Source organism: Myotis daubentonii, chromosome 6, assembly GCF_963259705.1.
Source record: "Myotis daubentonii chromosome 6, mMyoDau2.1, whole genome shotgun sequence".
Lineage (NCBI taxonomy): Eukaryota > Metazoa > Chordata > Mammalia > Chiroptera > Vespertilionidae > Myotis > Myotis daubentonii.
Window position 1 is genome coordinate 41,427,297 of NC_081845.1, and position 23,713 is coordinate 41,451,009.

A 23,713-nucleotide genomic window follows, 5' to 3' on the forward strand; every position below is an offset into this window, starting at 1 on the left:
GGAAGGATTCACAGTAGCTTTTCATTCCAGTAGTCATCTCCAGCTCTCTGCCTGTTATAATAGCAAATATCAGGTCTATGTTATAACCGTGACCAGTGTTCACTTCCGAAACCCGGTCTTTGCAAACTTTGTCCGCAGAGGCCTCTAGGCTCAGAGGAGTCCTGTAAGGTGTGGGCCACAGTGCCTGCTCCCTGGAGGCCCGGGCCGCCCGGCCGCCGCGGCCGCCGCTCCCCCCGCCCTCCCCGAAGCGCACTGGGGCGCGCGTCCGTCCCGGCGCCCGTCCGCGCCGCTGCGCCGCTCCGGAGCTGCCTGCTGTCACCCGGCGCCCACGCGCGGGGCGGGCGCCAGCGGGGTGGCCGGCGAGGAGCGCGGGAGCCGGGCGCGAGGGGCTCCCGCGCGGGCCAGCGCGCTAGGCTGGTGGCAAACTCCTGCGGGCTGGAGGCAGGAGCTCTGCGCAGGACCGGGAAGGAGAGGTAAGCAGGGACCGGGGCCGCAGTGGCCGCAGTTTTCCCGGAGCTGTCCGCACCCTGGCACCTCCTGGCGCTCGGGGCAACTTTGCCGGCGCGGCTTCTGCCCCGGCCCCGGCCCCGCCCCGGGAGGGGGCCTGCGAGGCCACCGACCACCCGGAGCGCCCGTGCTCCGCTGCCCACTGTTCCGCGCTGCCCGCGAGGCGCTGGGCGCCCGGCCCCGCTCAGGCCAACTGCGAGCCGGGGGTGCGGGCGGCGCCCCTCGCCGCTGAGGGTCCGCTGCCGCGGGGTCCTCGCGCGCCGGCCCCCGGGGAGCCGTCCTTCGAGGCCAATCGTCCCCTCAGATCTGTTGGTTTGACTCTCGCCCCAGGCACCTATGGAGAGCAGAGAAAAAGACCGGCTTTTCAAGGGAGAAAAGCCAGTCCAAGAGGACCGGGCAGTCTTAAACTTCACCTTGGGGAAGTCGTGCCGTGTGACTGGGAGTTGCCTGTCTCTGGTCTGTAAGGGGCTTGGCTAGGGTTGGGGACACTGGTTTGGGGCAAGAGAAGGCTGCCTCATCAAAGGTCACCCTCACCTGTTTTCCCTGTTTGGGGATGGCCCTGCCAAAATAAATAAGCGAAGGAAGGAAAGAGAAAAGAAATCTGAAAACCACTAAATTACCTCATACCAAGGTCAGTTACAGAGGTATAATACATAATGAGAGTTTGTATTTTAGAAAAAGATTAAAGGCACAGAATCAAAATGCAGTAATTGGGCTATGGCACACACACACAAAAAGTTTTAGCCAGAAAACATTTGCAAAAATTGAAAAATTTCCACATGTAATTAATACATGGAAAAGTAGAATTAGAAGCCTGCTTTTGAACATAATTTAATTTGATGTACTGAACTTTTAGAACGTGACGAGCTTCCTTCCTGACTTTTTACTGTAACTCTTGTAGTTAGGTACTTGGAATTTGCAAACTTGCACACGGCAGAGTTTTATGGCACCCTTAAAAATTATTGCTCTCTGTTCATACTAAGGTTCAGTGGCTATTTTCTTTTCTGTTATTTTTAATATCAGAAACTGTTGCATGTTCATATCCCTGGTGTGACAGTAAAGTTACTTGGCCTTGTTCTTTGTGGCAACAGAAAACCAAACAAGGACTATGTCAAAACAAAATATAAACAAAAGTTGGACCTCTTTCCACATTTGCAAAATGAGATCTGGCTGATCTCAGATGAACTTCAAGTCTCTTTTCTTCCCTGAGAGACTGTGTTTGTCTTTTGAAGAATTTGGGATACTAATATTAACTGAAATCTCGAGTGAGACATTATCCATCCTAAAATTTTTTGCTAGGAGACATAGTTGAGTTTCTTTCATCTAAGAAGTCTCTCAAAAGCTGAATCACTGTGCATCCTATGCTTCTAAATGGCGACATTATGTGCTATTAAATAAAAATGTGTCATGGGAAACCAAAATCCCATGCTTTTACCACAAGACTGACTCACAGGGTTGACACACTGAAGCATTCCTGTCTGCCTATTTTGTACTAGCCTGCAGGAAAGATCAAGGATGGTTATGAAGCATTTGCTGTGAGCATATAAGCATAACAGTACATGAGCATAACACGTAAGCAGCACAGCCGTCAAGAAGTTTCTAAACTGCTTTGGAAAATATCCAAGATAGATTTGCAAGCCTGAAAATTGTAACTAAAATCATTTTTTGTGGTTTTTTGTGTATTTTTTTTGGGGGGGGGGGTAAATATGGTTGTTGGTCAGCTGCGATTATGATTTATAGAGAGTAAATAAGAATTTACAAAAGTATATTGAATCATTAAACAGATATTTTAAAGGAACAGGAGAAATGTTTCTTTTATCTAAAGAAAATGTTTTAAAGTGCAAGTTACAAGTATTTTCCAAATTAAGTAAATAACCAAAAGTTGCTGACTTAAAGTCCCTGTAGTAATGTTGGATCCTCCTCAAACCCAGAGAATTCATGGAGTGATTCTCAGACCCAGAGTGAGACCTCAGAGTAATAGCCCCTAGTGGCTCTCACACACTCTGAAACTGAAGGTGAGGGGGCAGATTTAAGCTCTAGAAAGACAAGCAACTGGCTGAACCTATGGGAAAATCTTCATCTCTCCGAGCCTCATTTTGCACTCTGAACAATGGAAATACTAATTAGGCTGCAGAGTTGTTGTGACTCCTAAAGAGGTCAGTGTGTGGAAGGCCTAGTGCCTGGCACGTGGGAAGAGCACAGGCTAATCTTAGTTGACCCTGTCTTCCTTAGTAGGCATTTGTTTATTGACTGAACAGACTGCAGGATGAACAGGTTACAGAGTTTACTTTTAATTTCAAAAAACTCTGTGTGGCAAAGTCTTGATAATTGAATCTGGGTAATGGGTATGTGGGGGTTTACTATATAGTACTTTCTGTTTTTGTATATGTTTAAAATCTTTCATCAGAAAAAAAAATTAAGTGTGAATCTGAAAAAAAATCACCCGCATTATAAGATATATTTCTAATACTGCATTTCATTTTAAATTGCAATTTTTAAAATTATTCTATGTAGGCTGGAAGGATAAACACAATTATATAGAGGAAGCTTTGGGTGGGGAATGGAACTACAGAACAATTCATGGTGATCTTCAATTATTGTGTGGAATTTTAAATATATATATAATTATATATGTATATATATTTATATATATATATATATATATAATTATATATATATGTTTTTATTGATTTTTTAGAGAGGAGGGGAGTGACAGAAACACTGATGAGAGAGAAACATCGATTGGTTGTCTCCTGCACGCCCCGAGTAGAGATTGAGCCTGAAACCCGGACATGTGCCCTGACAGGAATCGAACCAGTAACCTTTTGATGCATGGGACAATGCTCAATCCACTGAGCCACACCAGTTGGGCAGGAATTTTTTTTATTATAAAAAAAGACCCCAAAACATGACAACATTGATGTGTTGTGAATTCTGGTTGTTGGGCTCATGAATTTTTATTATATTCTTTGAAATTCTTGTATTTTAAATTTTTCAAGTTAATATAAAATCATTTTATTGTTTTGTAAAATTATAAAGAATGCAAATAATATAGATATGTACACAAAGTAATAGTATCCCAGCATCCAAAAGTAGCCATCCTTAACATTAAGTGAAGATCGTTCTGTTTGTCTTTCTTTGTGCTTATAAAAGTAGAAGGATACAGACACATTAATATGTAATGTGCTACCCCAGAGACTCATAAGATGTTTTTGGTTTCTTTGTTTTTGTTCTTTGATAGAAGTTCTAAATAACAAGCTTATTTGTATTTTGATTTTTAAGACTTTAACCTGTATTTTAAAATATAGCATTTAGCCCGGCCAGTGTGCTCAGTGGTTGAGTGCCAACCTATGAACCAGGAGGTCACGGTTCGATTCCCTGTCATGGCACATGCCCAGGTTACGGGCTCAATTTCCATCATGGGGCATGCAGGAGACAGCTGATCAATGATTCTCTCTCATCATTGATGTTTCTATATCTCTCTCCCTCTCCTTCCTCTCTCTGAAATCAACAAAAAATATATTTTAAAAAAATATATAGCATTTATTTTAAAACTTACTGTGCAACAACTGACTTTAAATGAGTTTTAATTAGCTGATGTTTATTTGTACCTAAGAAGTATTTTTAACTACTTAAAACAGACCTCATAATTTGAAACTGGGCTTAGTGTCACCATTTGAATTTCACTAAAATGCAAGCTCGATGAGGGCAGGGATTTATTATTGAATTATTACATATAGTAATAACATTTTCCTAGACATTTGAAAGTTAATGATATAGTCACTTATCATTCTAATGCAATAAAAATGTTCTAGAACAATTTGAGCATAATGTGAATTTTGCACTTCATTATGCATGGTTTACTCAGCAGAAACACCAGGTATACACATTAAACTGCAACCAGCTGACTTGAACCATGTAGGAATACACAATAAGCAAACATGCACACACTTGAAATGTCTACAGGGGTGGGCAAACTTTTTGACTCGAGGGCCACAATGGGTTCTTAAACTGGACCGGAGGGCCAGAACAAAAGCATGGATGGAGTGTTTGTGTGAACTAATATAAATTCAAAGTAAACATCATTACATAAAAGGGTTCTGTCTTTTTTTTCAATAGTTTCATTCATTTCAAACGGGCTGGATCCGGCCCGCGGGCCGTAGTTTGCCCACGGCTGGCAGCTACCTTGGTTCATCCTGTGTTATCCTGAAAGATGGTGTTTTGCTGCTCTTTTGCACTTGTGAACTTTTCTAAATAAAAACACAGTCATTGCCCAGCCGGTGTGGCTCAGCTGCTTGGAGTGTCTGCTGGTGCACTGGAAGGTCGAGAGAGGCAACCGATCCATGTATCTCTCTCACATAGACGTTTCTCTTCTCTCCCTCCTTATTCCTCTCTAAAATCAAAACACACACACACACACACACACACACACACAGCCATTCAGCATTTTGATTAAAAAAATGCCAAATAGTGCATGACAAAGGAAAGCTTCAATACTGAAGAGAAGCTTGAGATAATCAAACATTTTAAAAGAATTTTAAAAGAATCATGAGAGTATGTGGCATTATTTTCTGAACAGCAGACATAAGGGAATAATCCACATTGTGGGTCATGACAGGCAACGCCGCAAAAAATATAAGAAATAGCTGTAGCTGGAATAACTTTAGGTTCTGTGAAGTCAATAAAAACAAGGCTGAAAGAAATAGAAGAAATGAAAAGATTGAGGAGCATGTGGGTGAGCACCAAACAGTGAGCAACCTTTCTCCCAGAAGAACCTATCTCTATACGATTTCCTGGAGAGAAATCGCCACACCTTGCAGAAGTGCTCTTTTCAGCATTAGTAGTGGCTGGTTTGGTGGTTTCCAACATCGCTGACCCTGGTGTGTGGGCCACCCAGTTATTTAGCCAGAAAAAAACTAGGAGAGATTATACACAAGTAGCACACAAACTTTCCAGGTGTGTTTGCCAGGAAAGTACATGAGAACCTTAACTATAACGAACACAGAAAACGTGAGTTCATTTGCTGAATATAGGTCACTTGAGGAGAAGGAAATGAAGGGGTCTCCCTTTGACTCATATCAAGAAAAGACTGTTTAGCCCTGGCCCGGTGGCTCAGTTGGTTGGAGTGTTGACCCATACAGGTTGTGGGTTCGATTCCCAGTCAGGGCACATACCTAGGTTTCGTATTCGATCCCCTTCTGGGTTGCATACGGGTGGCAAATGTTTCTCTCTCCCCACTTCCACTCTTTAAAATCAATTTTTAAACCCCCCCCACACACATATCTTTGGGTGAGAATTAAAAAACAAAAAAACTGTTTAATGTGTACATGAATCCACTTCTCTTGGTATCTTTCATCCGGAACTTCTGGTGCACTTACTGCATGACATAACAGCAGCTTATCCAAAGTAAGTCCCTTCCTGCTTGTCCCTGTAGCCATTTCCAGGATATGGAGAAGTCAGGAGAGCTTGAGGTGGAGCATGTGGGTTGTTTACCTTCAGCAATCAAATGACAAGCTTGACAAGGAGAGGTTTCTTGCTGTTTCTTCAAATCAAGAATTACAGAGCATCGGTGATTCAACACAGGACCCACCCTTTCATCCCTGTGTTGCTCAAAAAATTGTAATTTTGTAAGAGTACATTTAAATTCATTGAATCTAGAACTGAAGGGAGAGAAAACAAGAATGCTTCTGACGTGTCCTACCTAGTACATCCATATTTAGATTCAAACTGTACATGAAGCAGTACGTTGTGGTGGTTAAGAGAATAGGTGCTTGCATCTGTCTGCCTGACAGTGCATCTGGGCTCTACCATTTGTGTGTCCTTAGACAACCTACTAACATCCCTATACCTCAGTTTTTCTCACCTGTAAAATTGGCGCAATGAAACTACCTAGTTCAAAAACTTATTTTAAGGTTCTTAGAAACATGTCTGGCACATAGAAACATGTCTAGCACATAGTAAGTAAGCGCTTACTAAATGTTAGATGCTGGTAGTAGTAGCCATGGTTGTAGTTGTAGTAATAGTGGTATATGAGGATTAAAAACATGGCATTTCCCTTTGCTCAACTCAACTGAATTTGGTGGAGTCACACAATTCAACAATTATAGAGCAATTTGTTTTGAGTTTCTGTGGACTGTCTTTTGGTGAGTCTCCGGGTGTGTCTGAAATGTCAAGTATTTGCCCAATACATAATGAATGTCAAGTATTTGCCCAATACATAATGAATGGTTCAGTTTTACAAAGAACTGACTAAGCTGAACGTCCACCAAGGAAATATGGTATTCCAGGAATTTTGGAGATAATAAATTTGTGTTGTTTTACGTCACTAAGTTTGTGGTAAAAACAAACAAACTTTGTAACAAATCACTGCAAACTTAGTTATGAATGACATAACTATTCTGGAAGTTGCCTATGTGTATAAATGCTTGGCAGTGTTGGGGCCACCTGACTCCATGAAAGGAAAACCTAAAAAGTGGTGCTGGGAACTACAGTGAATTTAATTGTAATTCTCAGGGCCTCTCATCGGTCTTGTTTTCCAGATACCAGTGAAGAACAATTTGCACCTAATTTTCCTGACATAAATCTAGCAAGCATTGAGTGTCTTTTGTTTCATAGATCTGTATCCCACGTCCATCATACAATGTAGATTTTTAGATAAATAAGCATCATGTATAGTGAGTACTCATCATTATGTGTGTATTCATTTTCCATTGCTTTGTAAACAAATTGACACAAACTTAGTCAATTAAAACACAAATTTCCTTGGCCTTAAAACCTCCACTGAAAAAGGAAAAACACAGTTTTAGAAGCCAATAAACCCTCTCTTTTAAAGGGCAGTAGGTGATGTGCACTCTCTTCAACTGTGAGAATTGATGTCTGGAGCATGTTTGCATTCTGACCTGAGCATCTTCTTAATAAAAAAATTCTGCTTGTGAAAAAAACCCACACATTTATTATCTCATTGTTTTTGTGGGTCAGGAGTCCAGGCACGGCTGAAGTGGATCCTCTGCTCAGGGCCTCACAAGCGTGTCAATCCAGGTGTCAGCCACACTGCTACACTCCTCATTTGCAGCTCAGGGACTTCTTCCAAGCTTTGAGGTGGTTGGCAGAATTCAGTTCCTGTGGTTGTAGGACTGAGGGTCCCCAATATCTTGGTAAGTGTTGGTTTGAGGACTTCTTTGAGCTCACAGAGACCATTGCAATTCCTTGCCTTGTGGCCCCTGTAGGCAGTTCACAACATGGTGTTTGCTTTCTTCCAGGTGAATAGGAATACGTCTCTCTAATTCCCAGTTCCTCTCCAGGCCTACAGTGGAGTCTTATGTAACTTAACATAATCACCAGAGTAACTATTCCAGCACCATTTGCCATATAATGTCACCTAATCAAGGGAGCATCTGTCCCATCCCACTCATAGGCTCAGCCCACACTCAGGGGGAGGGGATTACAGGGCTTGAGCACCAGTGGGGCAGGAATCTTGTGGACCACCTTAGAATTCTGCTTACCACAGTATGTGGTAAAGTGAAAAATTGAACCTGGCTGGAGATAATCAAATGTGACTTTGGTTGAGATGTGAGAATAAGAGAAGTCCAGCATAGCCTGCAGGCAAGTTCTCTAATGTCCTCAAGTCTCAAGAGAAGCCAAGCTCTCTATGAAGGTCAAAGGCACAGTCCACCTAGGAGCCTACTGTGCATGAAGAGAGTCATGCATGATGTGAGAACAAAGGCTGGTGTGGACCCTATGGGATCCAGAAGGCCACAATCCAACCTCCAGTACAAAATTTAGGAGATTGTCTGTCTAGGATTTCCAAAAGGTATCATCAAAAAGTGAAATGAGGAAGTGAAACCATGTCATATAATTGCTTGGGAAAATGGAATTCTAAGGCAAAAAGATAAAGTAATATAAAGCACCCTAGCTGGTTTGACTCAGTGGATAGAGTGTCAGTCAGTGGATAGAGTGTCGGCCAGCGGACCAAAGGGTCTTGGGTTCACTTCTAGTCAAGGGCACATACCTCCCCGGCCTGGTTCCTAGTCAGGGCATGTGCAGGAGGCAGTCAATGGATGTGTTTCACTCTCATCGATGTTTCTCTCTGTCTTTCCCTCTCTCTTCTACTCTATCTAAAAATCAATGGAAAAATATCCTCGGGTGAGGATTAAAAATAAATAAATCAAGTAGGATAAAGGCCAAGAGCTATAGTAGGGTTGGCCATCTATGTAGGCAGACACAGATGGTGACATCTATGCCTTGGATAACATCAACTGACTGTAACAAATGAATATTATAGCCAATATCATTTACATTCGTATCAACCCTGTTCTTAATCTTAGATAATTCTTCCATATTTATACACTTATACATTATGCATATGCACTGTCTGCACAGCATCATGCCAAGTCTTCCTTTCCTCTCTCTGTTACTTGAAAGATTCTAGACCAGCACTGTCCAAGAGAAATATAATGCGAGCCGTATATACAATTTTATATTTTCTAGGAGGAACATTAATGATAAGTAGTAATGGGGGAAATTAACTTTAATATTTTCTTTAACCCAATATTTCCCAAAACATTATCATTTCAACATGTAATCAATATAAAAATTATTAATGACATATATTCTTTATCTTTGTATTAAGTCTTCAAAAGTCATTGTGTACAACACATCTCAGTTCAGACCAGCCACATTTCAGGTTCTTAACAGCCACATGTGGCTAATGGCTACCATGTTGAACAGCACAGCTCTAGAGTTTTATCAAATGCCATGATCATGGGCATTTAACTTTGACTCTCCGTTTTCTCTGTACACACTTTCTATATAATCTTGCCAACTCCAGTCTTTAGTCATTGTTGTCCTGTGTAATGGTAACTATTAGATATGTGTCCTTCCAGCTTATTATTTTTTGTTGTGAATTCAAGACCAAGAGCATCAGATTAAACATAGCTAAAGCTGAGTCCCCCTTTCTTCTGATTTCTTTCTGAACTTTGGGATCTCCTACCATTCCCAAAACTCTCCAACCCTTCTCTGTTCCTCTGTGTCAGCAGAGACACTTCTTCTTTTGACTTCCCCCTCATAGTCTAATAAATACTTTTATTTATTTTTAGTCCAACACCTGATCCATTGATTCAGGTATTGGGCATCTCTCATTTGGGCTTCCTGACTTATTATTAACCTGCTTGTTTCAAAACTATCCCAAACACTACTTTTCTACCCGAGCAATGTTAGCCTTATCAGTCAGTGAACATTTATTGAAGACTCACTCTGTTTTAGACAAGGGGAATTCCAATTATTTACAGGGGGAATGGGGGGGGGAGTAGATTTAAGTTGGTCATATGGAATATAATACAATAACTAATAAATAATAATACAAGAATAAACTCTGTGTTTCACGTACTCACAACTGTAAACCTACTTATCCGCACACATGCCAACTGATAAAGCTTATATCTTAAAAATACACATACTATGGAAATTTCTTTTTAAATTTAAATATGAGAGAATAAACATGATATATATTATTTAAATATATATAATGTAAATATAACATATATGTGTGTGTGTGTGTGTGTGTGTGTATATATATATATATATATATATATATATATATATATATATATTCTATAAAAGCATAATAGGCTAGTTAGACCAGACAGCGGAACGACCTTCTGGAGATCCTTCCAGTTGACCTTCCAGATGAAGCTGGGGCTGTGAGGGCTGAGGCTGCAAGGGTTGAGCCTCTTGCATGAATTTTGTGCATTGGGCCTCTAGTATATATATAAAACCCTAATATGCAAATAGACTGAACGGCAGAACAACCGGTCGCTATGACATGCGCTGACCACCAAGGGGTGCACACAGAACATGGCAGACATCGGCAGCAGGTGGCAGAGTGCAGAACATGGTAGGCATCAGCCGCGGCAGGATGGTGGAACAAGTGAGCAGGGGCGCCCGACTAAGGCTGTCATCAGGGCAACTCTGGTGGTTACTGAAAATTCTTTGCTCCCACATGCCACAGTCTCACCAAGTGCTCACACCCAGTGCCGGCCCCAATCACTCGGCGCTGTGAGCGAGTGCGAGCAGTGGCTGCCAGCTCCGACTGACCCTCAGGGCTTCTCCACCTCCCCCTGCTCCTAAGGGGAGATCGGGGCCAGCAGCTGCTCCCACCCACTGTAGGCAACAGCTCCGCTTGCACCCGCAGCTGGCACTAGAGCCACTGCTTGCACCCGCTGCTGGCGCCGGCCCCAATCGCTCCACGCTGTCAGCGGGTGCGAGCAGGGCCGGTGCCATCAGTGCGAGGGAGCCACAGCGGTGGGAGTGGGGCTGCCAGCAGGAGACTGGGGGGACCGCAGTAGGAAGGGCTGGGCAGGGGCATGGAGGATGGGCCAAGACCCGCCCCTGTGCCCACCATAGCCTTGTGGCCCACAGTTCCTTTCAAGGTGCACAAGTTCGTGCACTGGGCCCCTAGTACATTATACTAGTATATTATATCCATCAATATAATGTAATATAATATATGGTGGAAGCCTATAAACAGGTAATAAAGGCCATAAAAACTCAGGGTCTCTCTCTGGCTGGATGGCTCAGTTGGTTGAAGGATCATCCTATACACCAAAAGGCTGTGGGTTCAATTCCCCATCAGGACACATACCTAGGTTGCAGGTTCCTTCCCTAGTGGAGGTGCATATAATAGGCAACCAAGTGTTTCTCTCCCATTGATGTTTCTCTCTCCCCTTTCTCTCCCTTCCTCTCTCTCTAAAAATAAACAAACAAAACTCAGAGCCTACAGAATGTTCTGATGTCTCTTAACCCTGACCCCCTTTTCTGTCTTTAGTTCAGTAGTTCTTTTGGTTGCACATCAAAATCCCTGATAAATTTATGAGGGGAAATGCCAGTGTCTGTGCCCCTAACACAGGCCTTAAGTAATTCATTAAAACACCTCTAGATTTGGGCCCCAAACATAAACCTGCTGTTAAGACCTTCAGCCTTAATTCCGTTTTGCCCCTCCACTCTATATTTTGACCCACATTTGGAGTAATCAATCTTATATTCCACGTAGAGTCGTGTTATTTTAGAACTAAAAGGACCTCTTATTATTCTGTCCAGCTTTTTCATCTTACCACTGAGGAAACACGTCTAGAAATAGTAAAATAAATAGTCATTTAGGGATACAGCCAAGACTAGATCCATTCTGTTAAGTAGTAATGCGGAATGGACCCACTACATAACAGAGTGGTATGCTAACACCAGTACTACAGCCACATAAGGACAAGTAGGGATCCAAGAGCAATGCACCGAGTAATCAGCCGAGAAAGACAGCCCAGTGGTCAACCAGGAACAGATGAAGCTGAGGCCCTGCAGACGAGCAGCGATAATTCAGAGGCCATTCAAGAACAACATAAAACAATGCCTCTCAAACATGAGTGTGCCTAGGGATAAATTGGGAGCTTCTTAGGGATTCATCTTCCTGGCTCAGTAGTTCTGGGGTGGAGTCAGGGAAGGGTCATTTTTTAAAAAATCTTCAAATATATATACAGAGTTGAGAGAGAGAGGAAAGGAGAGAGAGGAAAAGAAACATTTATGTGCCCTGACTGGAAATCGAACCACAACCTTTCGGTGCAGGGGGCAATGCCCAAACAACTGAGCCACACCAGCCAGGGCCAAAGTTGTTTTTAATCAAATCAGTAATTCAATTGCTTTGTTTAAGGAGCTCAAGGTTGTAAGAAGACAAAAGGATTCCCCCTGTGAATTTGGAGTTGTGCCAGACATTTTACATAAGTGATGTCCCAATTCCATAATGTCTCTGTACTGAACTATCTTGGATGTTGGGATCTTCCCCACGTCTGTTCCCCTGGGTGACAGAAGCTAGACCATCCATTAAATTGGATGGAGACTTGGAATCTAGAAGGCAGAGTGTTTGCATCTCTTCACCAATGATTTTCAATCAAGTGTGGGCCCAGGAATTTTTAAAACATGCAGTACTTGACTATTTAGTACTGACCTCTTTTCCCTTAGATTGTCAAATTAAGAAATGACAATGCCCAACACAACAATAGCCATCCGGTGTGAATGAATTAAAATTATACCTATTTTTTTTGTCATATTGGCAAAATATATATTTTTTGGTGTGCTGCAGAATTTTAGCAATTACTTTATGTATGCCATGAGATGAGAAAGGTTAAAAAATCACTGCTCTACACCGATGCACTCAATTAACAGTCACTGAGTGCCAGGGGTTAGAACTACGGAAATATTTCTCTTTGTCCCTTAAGGATTTCAGAATCTAGGAGAGCAAATTAGTCGATGTTGAATAGTAACAAAGCAAATCATTCCATGCGTGGCTTTCTATGCCTTTGTCTCTTGTAGTAGTCTAAGCATTATGGATTGAGCAGTACAAGTGGACATAGCAGGTCTTAAATATGCACTGCTGGGATTATTATTTTCCTGGCAAAACAGTACTGGCAGAATATCCCACTTAGGTCTCCCAACACATTAATATATCAGGTCGATGTCCTTGAAAGGTGGCAGTGGCTGCGGGAGAGGCATGAAGCTGAGCGGAGGGGGACTTGCGCTTCCACCCGCTGTGGTGACTTACTGCCTCTTTCACCTGCAGCAAGCGACTTTACCAATCTTGTGCCCTGCTTTTCTCATTTGTAAGCTGGCATGATGATTTAGATCCTGCCTCCCTCATGACAGTCAGGGAGATGTAATGAGATGATAAACATACAAGTTCTGAACAGATCAGTGTAATTTCCGAGCTAATCTTCATTAGTTTGCCACCAAGTTTATATCACATTTCAAACCTTCCTTTATATAACTACTCAGGGTCTCAGATTTTAAAAAGAAAAGTGGGGGGGGGGGGGGTGGGCGTGCGCTTGGAATTACTGTGTTCATTTGCATTCAAGTTTGTCTCCATCATTTGCATCTCCGTGTGCTAACTGCTTTGGTAGGGAAGATAGATTTTGTTGCCTAATGTATCCATTGTGCCACTTTAGCATTCCAGCGTTTATTTACCCCAAAACATGACTTAAGGCCTGCAAGCCTTTAGCAGCTGGCTGATGAATCATGTTCAGCGTTCATGCAGCACTGCTGGCACATAGCAAAGGAACACTCATGCTCAGCACCTGCCCCTGTCAGTCCTTCCTCTTCTAATAAAGTGCATCTGTTTTGGTGACTGAATAAAAACACACCAAGTGGAGAAAGGCAGGGTGTGGAGTCATGTAATCAGGGCAGTGATACAGTATCAGGGATAGAAAATGGCTTGGTAGCAGCTTATTGGAACCGAAGCCAAGTGGAAAGGACCCGAAGCACAGTTCCTCTTACAATCATAGAGGGTCACACTCCTGGGATATATGTGGCCCCATATATCCCCCAAGTCAACATTGTAAGGGGTCAAGATATCCGTAAGCTGCCTTCTGAACTGCCACAAACGGTTTACCTGGCCTTTCCCCCCACTAGAATCATTTTAACATTTTGTCAAGGATTATAAATTTTTAAGGACGCTCAAACCAAAGCTCAGAGCTCCACGAGCAGTGCTCTTTAATATTGGCTGCGGTGGTTGTTGGGTATCCTGAGGAAGTGATTAAGTGAAAATGCCCTGGTTTTAAAAGTAAAACAGCAGGGAGATTGACATTTGCAGTTTGGTATTTCACAGTTCTCACTCCTCCCTGTATTTTTAACATTTTTCTTTGAATATCCAGTAGTATATAGTTTTGTGTTTTATTTAAAAGAGGAGAAATTAAACATGTTCAGGGTGCTGGTCTCCCTTGAATCTCAGAGTGTTGGGGGCAGGGAGGTGATAATTAGGGGGATGCAGAATGTTCGAAATGTATTTGAAAGCAAGTTGAGTCAAAACAAAAATATCACTGTAAGTGATAGGTCTAGTTATTGTTAATATTATTGTTATGCTTATTTTAATGATTCACCTGGTAAGCATCCTTAAAGTCATTACTTGCTGACAAAGAATCCCTATCCAAGATGGAAAATCAGGAACTTCGACAAAGCACCATCTTTCTTTCCATGTCTAGTTCTGTTCCTTTTTTTAAACTTCAGCCAAGTCATTTTCACCTCGTGTACATATTTTTTTCTATGAAACAGAATCTGTGATACCTGATATTTTATTAACAGGTGTTCTGGAAGTAATCTGTCTCAAAAATAACCCTAAATATAGCACACAAGTTCAAGGGTTTTGAATGTTAATTATGACTTTAAAGCATCAATCTAATGAATGCTTCACATCGAAGCCATTTATTGTTAAGAAACCTGGTGATAAAGGATACGTATCCTACAGCTCTGTCATCCTACAACTGAGTCCTAAACAGTCGGTTAACATATATTTTGCATATTATATGTATTATATACTGTATTCCTTTTTAAAATTTTAGAGAGTATTCTATTTTTTAAACCATAAATATCATGGTTTAATATGTGACTCAGATCACATATTAGCATTTTTACCATATGGCTGAAAGGGTAGAGAATATATGTGTAGGGGAACAAGTCGGTAACATTTTGACCATCTGGTAAATAAATATGCCAGTAGCAGGAACTTTCATATTTATTTAGTTATATGGAGGCAACCTTTACTCTGAAATAACCTCTAATACAGTAAAGCAGAACTGAATTTATATTTCTCAAATAATTTTGATCTAAGTCACTGCACATTTTACAGCCTATTATATGCTCTTAGTATCTGACTTCAATTACCAGATGGTGGTTTATTTATTTATTAGGGCTCCTTAAAGTGCCTAATTTAAAACATCTTTCGGAGGAGGCCACAGGATGGGATCCAGCATACAGGCTCGAGTGCTGATGTCCCGCTCTGCCACCGACCACCGTGTGGTCTGGGATAAATTGCTTGGCCTCTCTGAGCCTCAAATTCTTCATCTGTAAGGCATAAATAACATTGTCAAACAGCGTCTCTCGGAGGGCGGGCCACTGAGGGCAGGCACTGATGCATCAAAATCATGCAGGAAGCTTGTTCTAAATGCCAACATTGTAGCCCTCCCTCCAGAGAAGATTCTGAGTCAGCATGTCTTGGAAACAGTCTATGACTCTGCACTTTTAGTTACTTTCCCAAGTGATTCTGAGGTACACGGAACTACTGTTATGGAAACTGGCTGACTATAGCACTTAGCTCCCTTGAAAAATATGTAGTTAGCTAGTCCTAACAAATACCAAAGTGTCTGTTAATAATTTTTTATTATTAATAAGCATAACTCTAAAAATTAATTTGCATCTCCTAGAAATTTAACACTTGACAGCATTGGTGCTTAAAATATTCCAACTTTATGGAAAATAGGAGCTCATCTTGAATAAGTAATGTTGGTGATTCATTTAAATACATGTCTCAGTTTTCCTTGTTTAACTAGATCCTTTTTTCTTCTTCTTCTTACATAGGAAACCACAAAATATTCGTGGACTAGATCTAAATCAGGAGCCCCGATGAACTTACCGAAGCTAGCATGGGATTCTTAGTTTTTCAAGATCCATACACACCAAACCCTTAATCACCACAACTCCAGTGACCAGGCTTTCTCCGGTTTTGTGAGGATTTAGCGAAACTCAGACGATGGAAAAGCAAAGGACTTAATTACTCATCTCGATATCATCTAACATCAATGGGAAAGTGAACCAGATGGTGGTGCAGCCATGGAAAGAAATTCAACTGTATGGAAGAACCTAATCGATGAACACCCAGTCTGCACAAACTGGAAGCAAGAGGCCGAGGGAGCCATTTATCATCTTGCCAGTATTTTTTTTGTAGTGGGTTTTATGGGTGGCAGCGGGTTCTTCGGACTCCTTTATGTCTTCAGTTTGCTGGGGTTGGGTTTTCTCTGCACTGCTATCTGGGCTTGGATAGATGTCTGTGCAGCCGACATCTTCTCCTGGCATTTTGTGCTCTTTATCATCTGCTTCATGCAGTTTGTTCACGTTGCATACCAAGTGCGCAGCATAACCTTTGCCCGAGAATTCCAGCTGATGTACAGCTCCATTTTCCAGCCTCTGGGGACCCCTATGCCCGTCTTCAGACTGATTGCTCTGAGCTCTGAAGTGGTTACTTTGGAAAAGGAGCACTGCTATGCCATGCAGGGAAAAACCTCCATTGACAAGCTCTCTCTGCTTGTTTCAGGAAGGTTTGTACTGTTGGTGCTTGAATGTCTTTCTTCTATAATAAGTTTCTAGCTTGTCTTCCTTTCTGCTACGTTTTCTATCTCAGCATAGCATAGTCCTGGGTGGCATTTCACGCCCTGAGGCATGAGAAAGCCCCTGACACATGCGTCATGGCCATAGGCCATAGGCATTTAGAGTACATGGTATTATTTACCCGAAGCAAGAAATAATCTAAAGCCTTAATCATTCTTCTTATAAATCAAATGTATGAATTGAGTTATTTGGGTATGCTATGTATTTCCAAGATAGTTACTGAAAGTCAAGACGAGTACTGAATTAATACAATACTTTTGTTATCATGCAAAGTATTTTAAATAGACTCTCATAGGGCAATCTTAAGTAATAGAGATCATTAAATTTTATAATCAGTTTTATAATGATCAACTCTTTCAGTAATTTCTAGCAATTGACCATTTGCTAAAAGTGAGGTGGGCATAACTCATTATATATACACTAGAGGCCCGGTGCACAAAAATTTGTGCACTGGGCCGGGGGGGGGGGGGGTCCCTCAGCCTGGCCTATGCCCTCTTGCAGTCTGGGACCCCTCAGGGGATGACCACCTGCTGGCTTAGGCCCACTCCCCAGGGGATTGGGCCTAAGATGGCAATCAGACATCCCTCTGGCAGCCGGGCAGCCCTCGGGGGATGCCCACTTGCCAGCAGGGAGCAGACCTAAGCTGTAGTCGGACATCCTTAGTGCTGCTGAGGAGGCAGGAGAGGCTCCCACCACCACCGCTGTACTGGCAGCCATCAGCCTGACTTGTGGCTGAGCAGAGCTCCTCCCATGTGAGAGCACCCTGACCACCAGAGGGCAACTCCTGCATTGAGAGTCTGCCCCCTGGTGGTCAGTGTTTGTCATAGTGACCAGTCATTCCCAGTCTTTCTGCTGTTAGGGTCAGTTTGCATATTACCCTTTCACTATATAGGATAGAGGCCTGGTGCATGGGTGGGGGCCGGCTGGTTTTCCCTGAATGGTGTCCTGGATCAGGGTAGGGGTCCTGCTTGGGTGCCTGGCAAGCCTGGGTAGGGGTCCTGCTTGGGTGCCTGGCAAGCCTGGATGAGGGAATGATGGCTGTTTTCAGCTGGTCACACCCCCTTCAGGGTGGGGGTCCCGCTTGGGTGCCTGGCCAGCCTGGATGAGGGGTTGATGGCTGTTTGCAGCTGGTCACACCCCCTACAGGGTGGGGGTCCCCACTGGGGTGCCTGGCCAGTCTGGGTGAGGGGCTGAGGGCCATTTTCAGGCTGGCGGGTGACTGAAGCTCCCAACCTCTCTTTTTTTTCTTTTTATTTTATTCTGGGATTTATTTACCTTCTATAGCTGTCACTGTAACTGAGAGCCGGCTTTAGCTCTGAGGCTCGGCTCCAGCTCCGAGACCTCGGCTGCTGAAAGCAGGTATCTGCGTTTGTTTGGGTTCTATAATTGTAACACTGTTGCAGTCCTGCTCACTCCAGCTCTGACAGCTGAAAGCAGGTTTCTGGGGTTTGTTTAGGTTCTATAATTACAACATTGTTTCTTAGAGTGCAAGCTCAGAGGCCGGCATCGGCAGGCAGGGAACCTTGGCTTCCTCCATCACTGGAGCAAGCAAGCCTCCTGTTCGCTTCAGCTGCCTGGCTGCCGGCCGCCATCTTGGTTGGCAGTTAATTTGCATATCTTGCTGATTAGCCAATAGGAAGGGTAGCAAAGTTATGGTTAATTACCATGTTTCTCTATTATTAGATAGGATATATGTATATATACACATATCCTATATAATAAAAGGCTAATATGCAAATTGTCCCCTTGGGAGTTCGACCGACCAGGAGTTCAACTGCTCGCTATGATGTGCGCTGACCACCAGGGGTGGCACAGAACAAAGGAAGGCCCTGGCCAGCAGCCGGCAGCCAGGGGGAGGAAGGCCCTGATCAGCTCTGATCACTGGCCAGCCCTAGGGACCCTACCCGTGCACAAATTTCATGCACTGGGCCTCTAGTGTGTGTGTGTGTGTGTGTGTGTATACATACACATACATACATATATATACATATACATACACATACAGACACACACACACAGACACACACACACTGTTGACCTTTGAACAACACAGGAGTAGGGATGCTGACCCCAACAGAGTCAAAATCCACATATAACTTTTGACTCCCACGAAGCTTTACTAATAGCCTACTGTTGGACCAGAAGCCTTACCCATCTCTTAAACCAGGGGTGGGGAACATCTAGCCCCCAGGCCATATAAGGCTGTCAAAATCATTTGGTCTGGCTCTGCCAAGGCATTAGGGGTGAGTTAATTATATGTTTGACCAAATACAAGGCTAATTTTTAAGTTGATAATTTTGTATGGCCCATGAATGATAATATAAATATCCAAATGGTCCATGGCAGAAAAAAGGTTCCCCACCCTTGAGTCCTAAACAGTCGGTTAACATATATTTTGCATATTATATGTATTCTATACTGTATTCTTTTTTAAAATTTTAGAGAGTATTCTATTTTTTAAATTGTTTTTCTTTATTGATTAAGGTATTACATATGTGTCCTTATCCCCCCCATTGCCCCCCCGCCTCCCCACTCATGCCCTCACCCCCCTGGTGTCTGTGTCCATTGGTTAGGCTTATATGCATGCATACAAATCCTCTGGTTGTAGTCTTACCATAAAGTAAGCTACAGAAAAGAAAATGCTATTAAGAAAACTATAAGAAAGATGGCGGCATAGGTTAACGCCGGAGTTTGCTGCTTTGAACAACTACCTCAAAAGTAAAACTAAAAGACGGAAGGGACATCACCCAGAACCACAGGAACGCTGGCTGAGTGGAAGTCCTACAACTAGGAGGAAAGAGAAACGCATACGGACACTCAGAGGAGGTGCAGTGCTGAAGTCAAATTCTGAGGTGCGGAGTGCGCGGAGCGGGCTGGCGGCCGAGGGCGCGGTTGTTGTTTTCAATCGGGAGGGAGTCGCAGACTCTGAGCTCCAGATACAGGCGAGTCTTTAGGGACCCAGACTCAAACGGGAGAAACGGGACTGTCTGGCTTCGGTCAGAGCGAGTGCAGCTTTCTCTCCGAGCTTTGCAGCGGGTGCTGGGACTCAGAGAGGCACAGCCCCTGGGGACAGGACTGAGAGCCGCCATAACTGCTCTCTCCGGCCCACCCTGTTGATCCTGTGCGACCCGCCCCGCCCAAGCCCTGCACAGAGGCATTTGCCGATAGCCTCAGGCAAAGGCTAGATTAGCACCTCCCTAGAGGACAGAAGTTCTCTCACTGCTGACACAGCTGATTCTCATAGCCACTTGGCCTGGAGGTCAAACCCTCCCTGGTATTAGCTACAACAATCAAGGTTTAACTATAAGACTGCGAACAAAGACCACTAGGGGGTGCACCAAGGAAGCATAACAAAATGCGGAGACAAAGAAACAGGACAAAATTGTCAATGGAAGATATAGAGTTCAGAACCACACTTTTAAGGTCTCTCAAGAACTGTTTAGAAGCCGCCGATAAACTTTATGAGATCTACAAGAAAACTAATGAGACCCTCGATGTTATATTGGGGAACCAACTAGAAATTAAGCATACACGGACTGAAATAACGAATATTATACAGACTCCCGACAGCAGACCAGAGGAGCGCAAGAATCAAGTCAATGATTTGAAATGCGAGGAAGCAAAAAACACCCAACGGGAAAAGCAAAATGAAAAAAGAATCCAAAAATGCGAGGATAGTGTAAGGAGCCTCTGGGACAGCTTCAAGCGTACCAACATCAGAATTATAGGGGTGCCAGAAGATGAGAGAGAGCAAGATATTGAAAACCTATTTGAAGAAATAATGACAGAAAACTTCCCCCACCTGGTGAAAGAAATGGACTTACAGGTCCAAGAAGCGCGGAGAACCCCAAACAAAAGGAATCCAAAGAGGACCACACCAAGACACATCATAATTAAAATGCCAAGAGCAAAAGACAAAAAGAGAATCTTAAAAGCAGCAAGAGAAAGAAACCCAGTTACCTACAAGGGAATACCCATACGACGGTCAGCTGATTTCTCAACAGAAACTTTGCAGGCCAGAAGGGAATGGCAAGAAATATTCAAAGTGATGAATACCAAGAACCTACAACCAAGATTACTTTATCCAGCAAAGCTATCATTCAGAATTGAAGGTCAGATAAAGAGCTTCACAGATAAGGAAAAGCTAAAGGAGTTCATCACCACCAAACCAGGATTATATGAAATGCTGAAAGGTATCCTTTAAGAAGAGGAAGAGGAAGAAAAAGGTAAAGATACAAATTATGAACAACAAATATGCATCTATCAACAAGTGAATCTAAGAATCAAGTGAATAAATAATCTGATGAACAGAATGAACTGGTGATTATAATAGAATCAGGGACATAGAAAGGGATTGGACTGACTATTCTTGGGGGGGAAAGGGGTGTGGGAGATTCGGGAAGAGACTGGACAAAAATCGTGCACCTATGGATGAGGACAGTGGGTGGGGAGTGAGGGCGGAGGGTGGGGCGGGAACTGGGAGGAGGGGAGTTTTGGGGGGGGAAAAAGAGGAACAAATGTAATAATCTGAACAATAAAGATTTAATTAAAAAAAAAGAAAACTATAAGAAAGAAAAATACATTTAACAGTATTTATTGAAAAAAATCACATATAAGTGGATCTGCACAGTTCAAACTCATATTGTTCAAGGATATATATATATATATATATATATATATATATATATATATATATACATATATATATATATATATATATATATAACAGAAGTTTGGGGGAGGAAACAATATGATTATTTTCTTTAAAAGTTAAGTATGTATTTAATTTTCAGAGGTATTTACAGTGGTACCCCTTTATGTTCTTCAGTGTTCTATTTAATTTAAAATCTGACTGAGTGCACTGAAATTTTTTTCAGAGTGTAATATACATGCAGAGATGGGCACATATCATAAATGTACAGCTTGATGAGTTTTTTGATGAATTTTGCTCAATATTCCAGAATCCTAACTGTGTGAGGAACATCAGTACATGAATCTTACAGGAGACTTGCCACTTACTGTAATGCAGGAATTTAATCTTTGCCCTTCAAAATTTTAACAGCCAAAAAGGTCCTCAGAGGCCTGAACCCTCCCCTCACCCCAGTTATGTGCTGGCTTTCTCCTTCCTCATAAATGCTGTTCTTTGTGTCTGGGTAGGATCAGAGTGACAGTTGATGGCGAATTTCTACATTACATTTTCCCCTTCCAGTTCCTGGATTCTCCTGAATGGGACTCACTGAGACCCACCGAGGAAGGCACTTTTCAGGTAAGGGATAACGAGTGCATGCAGTGAACACAGCCTCTTCCACACAGATAAACAGACACAACAGCAGGTGACAGAGGAATAATTTATATGTCACTTTGGAACGTACTATGCAGCATGCATGACTTTCTAAAGCTGTTTGACTCTTGACGATTAATGTCAGTTTATAGGAGTCCAGTAACAAGTATTTCATATGACAGAAAGGAATCTGTGAAAAATAGTCTTACATTTTTCTTTGCTTAACTGCATATATGGGAATGAAAATCATTTGAGATTTGACAGTACACTACACACTGCCACTGTGACCATTGAGAAAAACACCAAGAACAAAAAATCTGCCCTTATTACAAAATAAGTTATTTTTGAAATTTAAGATGCTGATGGATTGCAGTTGTTTTCTACCAACAAAATGCTAAACTTCCTGTCCCTGCTCTGCTGCCATGTCTGGGAGTTTTGAAAGATAATCAGTTCAGGAGGTTCTATCTATTATGGTATATACTGTTTTCCTGTGATTAATACATGTAACATCCATGTGTGTCTACACTTACAAATTCATATACATATGCAGGATAGGTAAATAAATTCTATTTTGTACTATCGAAACTGGATTAGGGTTAAATGTCCACAGTCTTCAGGACTGACTGGAGATACTTCTCTAACATTAGCCGACTTTATTAATTTTTAGTACAATTAACTCTTGCTTCAATAAAAAGCAAAACACAGATATCTGAACTTAGAAAACAGATAGATTGGAGATGGGCACAATATTGTGACTATTCATGTTATAAATTATGTATAGTAATACATTTTCTGATCTCTTTTTCTATTTTTACAGTATGTTTTGGGTCAGTGGGCTTTTTTAACCTAAAAAAAAAAAAAAAAAAAAAGAATGGACATTCATTTAAAATGTGGGGCACAAAAAATGTGACTGACAGAACTTTTCTTGCTCCCTAATCTTTGTTTATACATGGTTTTATTGTTTTTAGGTAACCCTCACAGCAGAAACTGATTGTCGGTATGTGTCATGGAGGAGAAAGAAATTATATTTGCTCTTCGCTCAGTATCGTTACATCTCCCGCCTGTTCTCAGTTTTAATTGGCAGTGACATTGCAGATAAACTCTATGCCTTGAATGACAGGGTATATATCGGAAGAAGATACCACTACGATATACGGTTACCCAACTTCTATCAACTTGCAGGTCCTGGAAAGCCCAGATCACCGCTGATAGGACATTTTCAAAATTCCAGACAACACTGTGATAAGTGACAGTGAAGTCTGAAGTTTTATAATTATAAAAAAAAGACCCTCTTCATCATTCCCTAAATGAAATAGCAAAATACAGAAAATTGAGATCATTAATATTTTTTATAAATCAAACTCAGAGGCAAGATGCCATTGCCAGCTGCTTTATTCATCTCAACTTCTGCATTGTGAATAAATTTTACCAATTTTTCTGTATTTCTTATTTGAACAAATGGGGGCAGGGGGTGAATATGGGCAGTTTGTCCTTTCCTGCATCAGAACTGGGAGGATGAAATTCTGCTTTCTCCAATATTTCCTCCGATTGATTCAAATCTGTGGTCTTGCCCTACGGAGTTCAGCGTTGCTTCTCTAGGAGCAGGCGGTAAGTACTCTCAGCAGGAAACATATGAGTGTTCCCACAATTCACTTTTTGCTACAACCTCTGATGAAAGCAAGATGCATTATTGTGGTAGGCAGCAATTATTTATTTTAAATGGGAAATTAT

The 23,713-nt window shown here is 42.1% G+C and overlaps 1 protein-coding gene across 2 annotated transcripts; it reads left to right on the forward strand.

Moving 5' to 3' along the window:
- Positions 1-230: 230 nt before the first annotated feature.
- POPDC3 (popeye domain containing 3) lies at positions 231-23,419 on the forward strand. Of its 2 annotated transcripts, none has more exons than XM_059700829.1 (4): positions 231-473; positions 15,895-16,631; positions 21,859-21,967; positions 22,951-23,419. In XM_059700829.1, the coding sequence occupies exons 2-4, from the start codon at positions 16,147-16,149 to the stop codon at positions 23,230-23,232; spliced, it is 876 nt and encodes a 291-aa protein (XP_059556812.1). In that variant the 5' UTR covers positions 231-473; positions 15,895-16,146; the 3' UTR covers positions 23,233-23,419. The 2 variants fall into 2 exon arrangements, with proteins under 2 accessions (XP_059556812.1, XP_059556813.1); XM_059700830.1 differs by lacking the exon at positions 231-473 and adding an exon at positions 2,512-2,663.
- Positions 23,420-23,713: the final 294 nt, after the last annotated feature.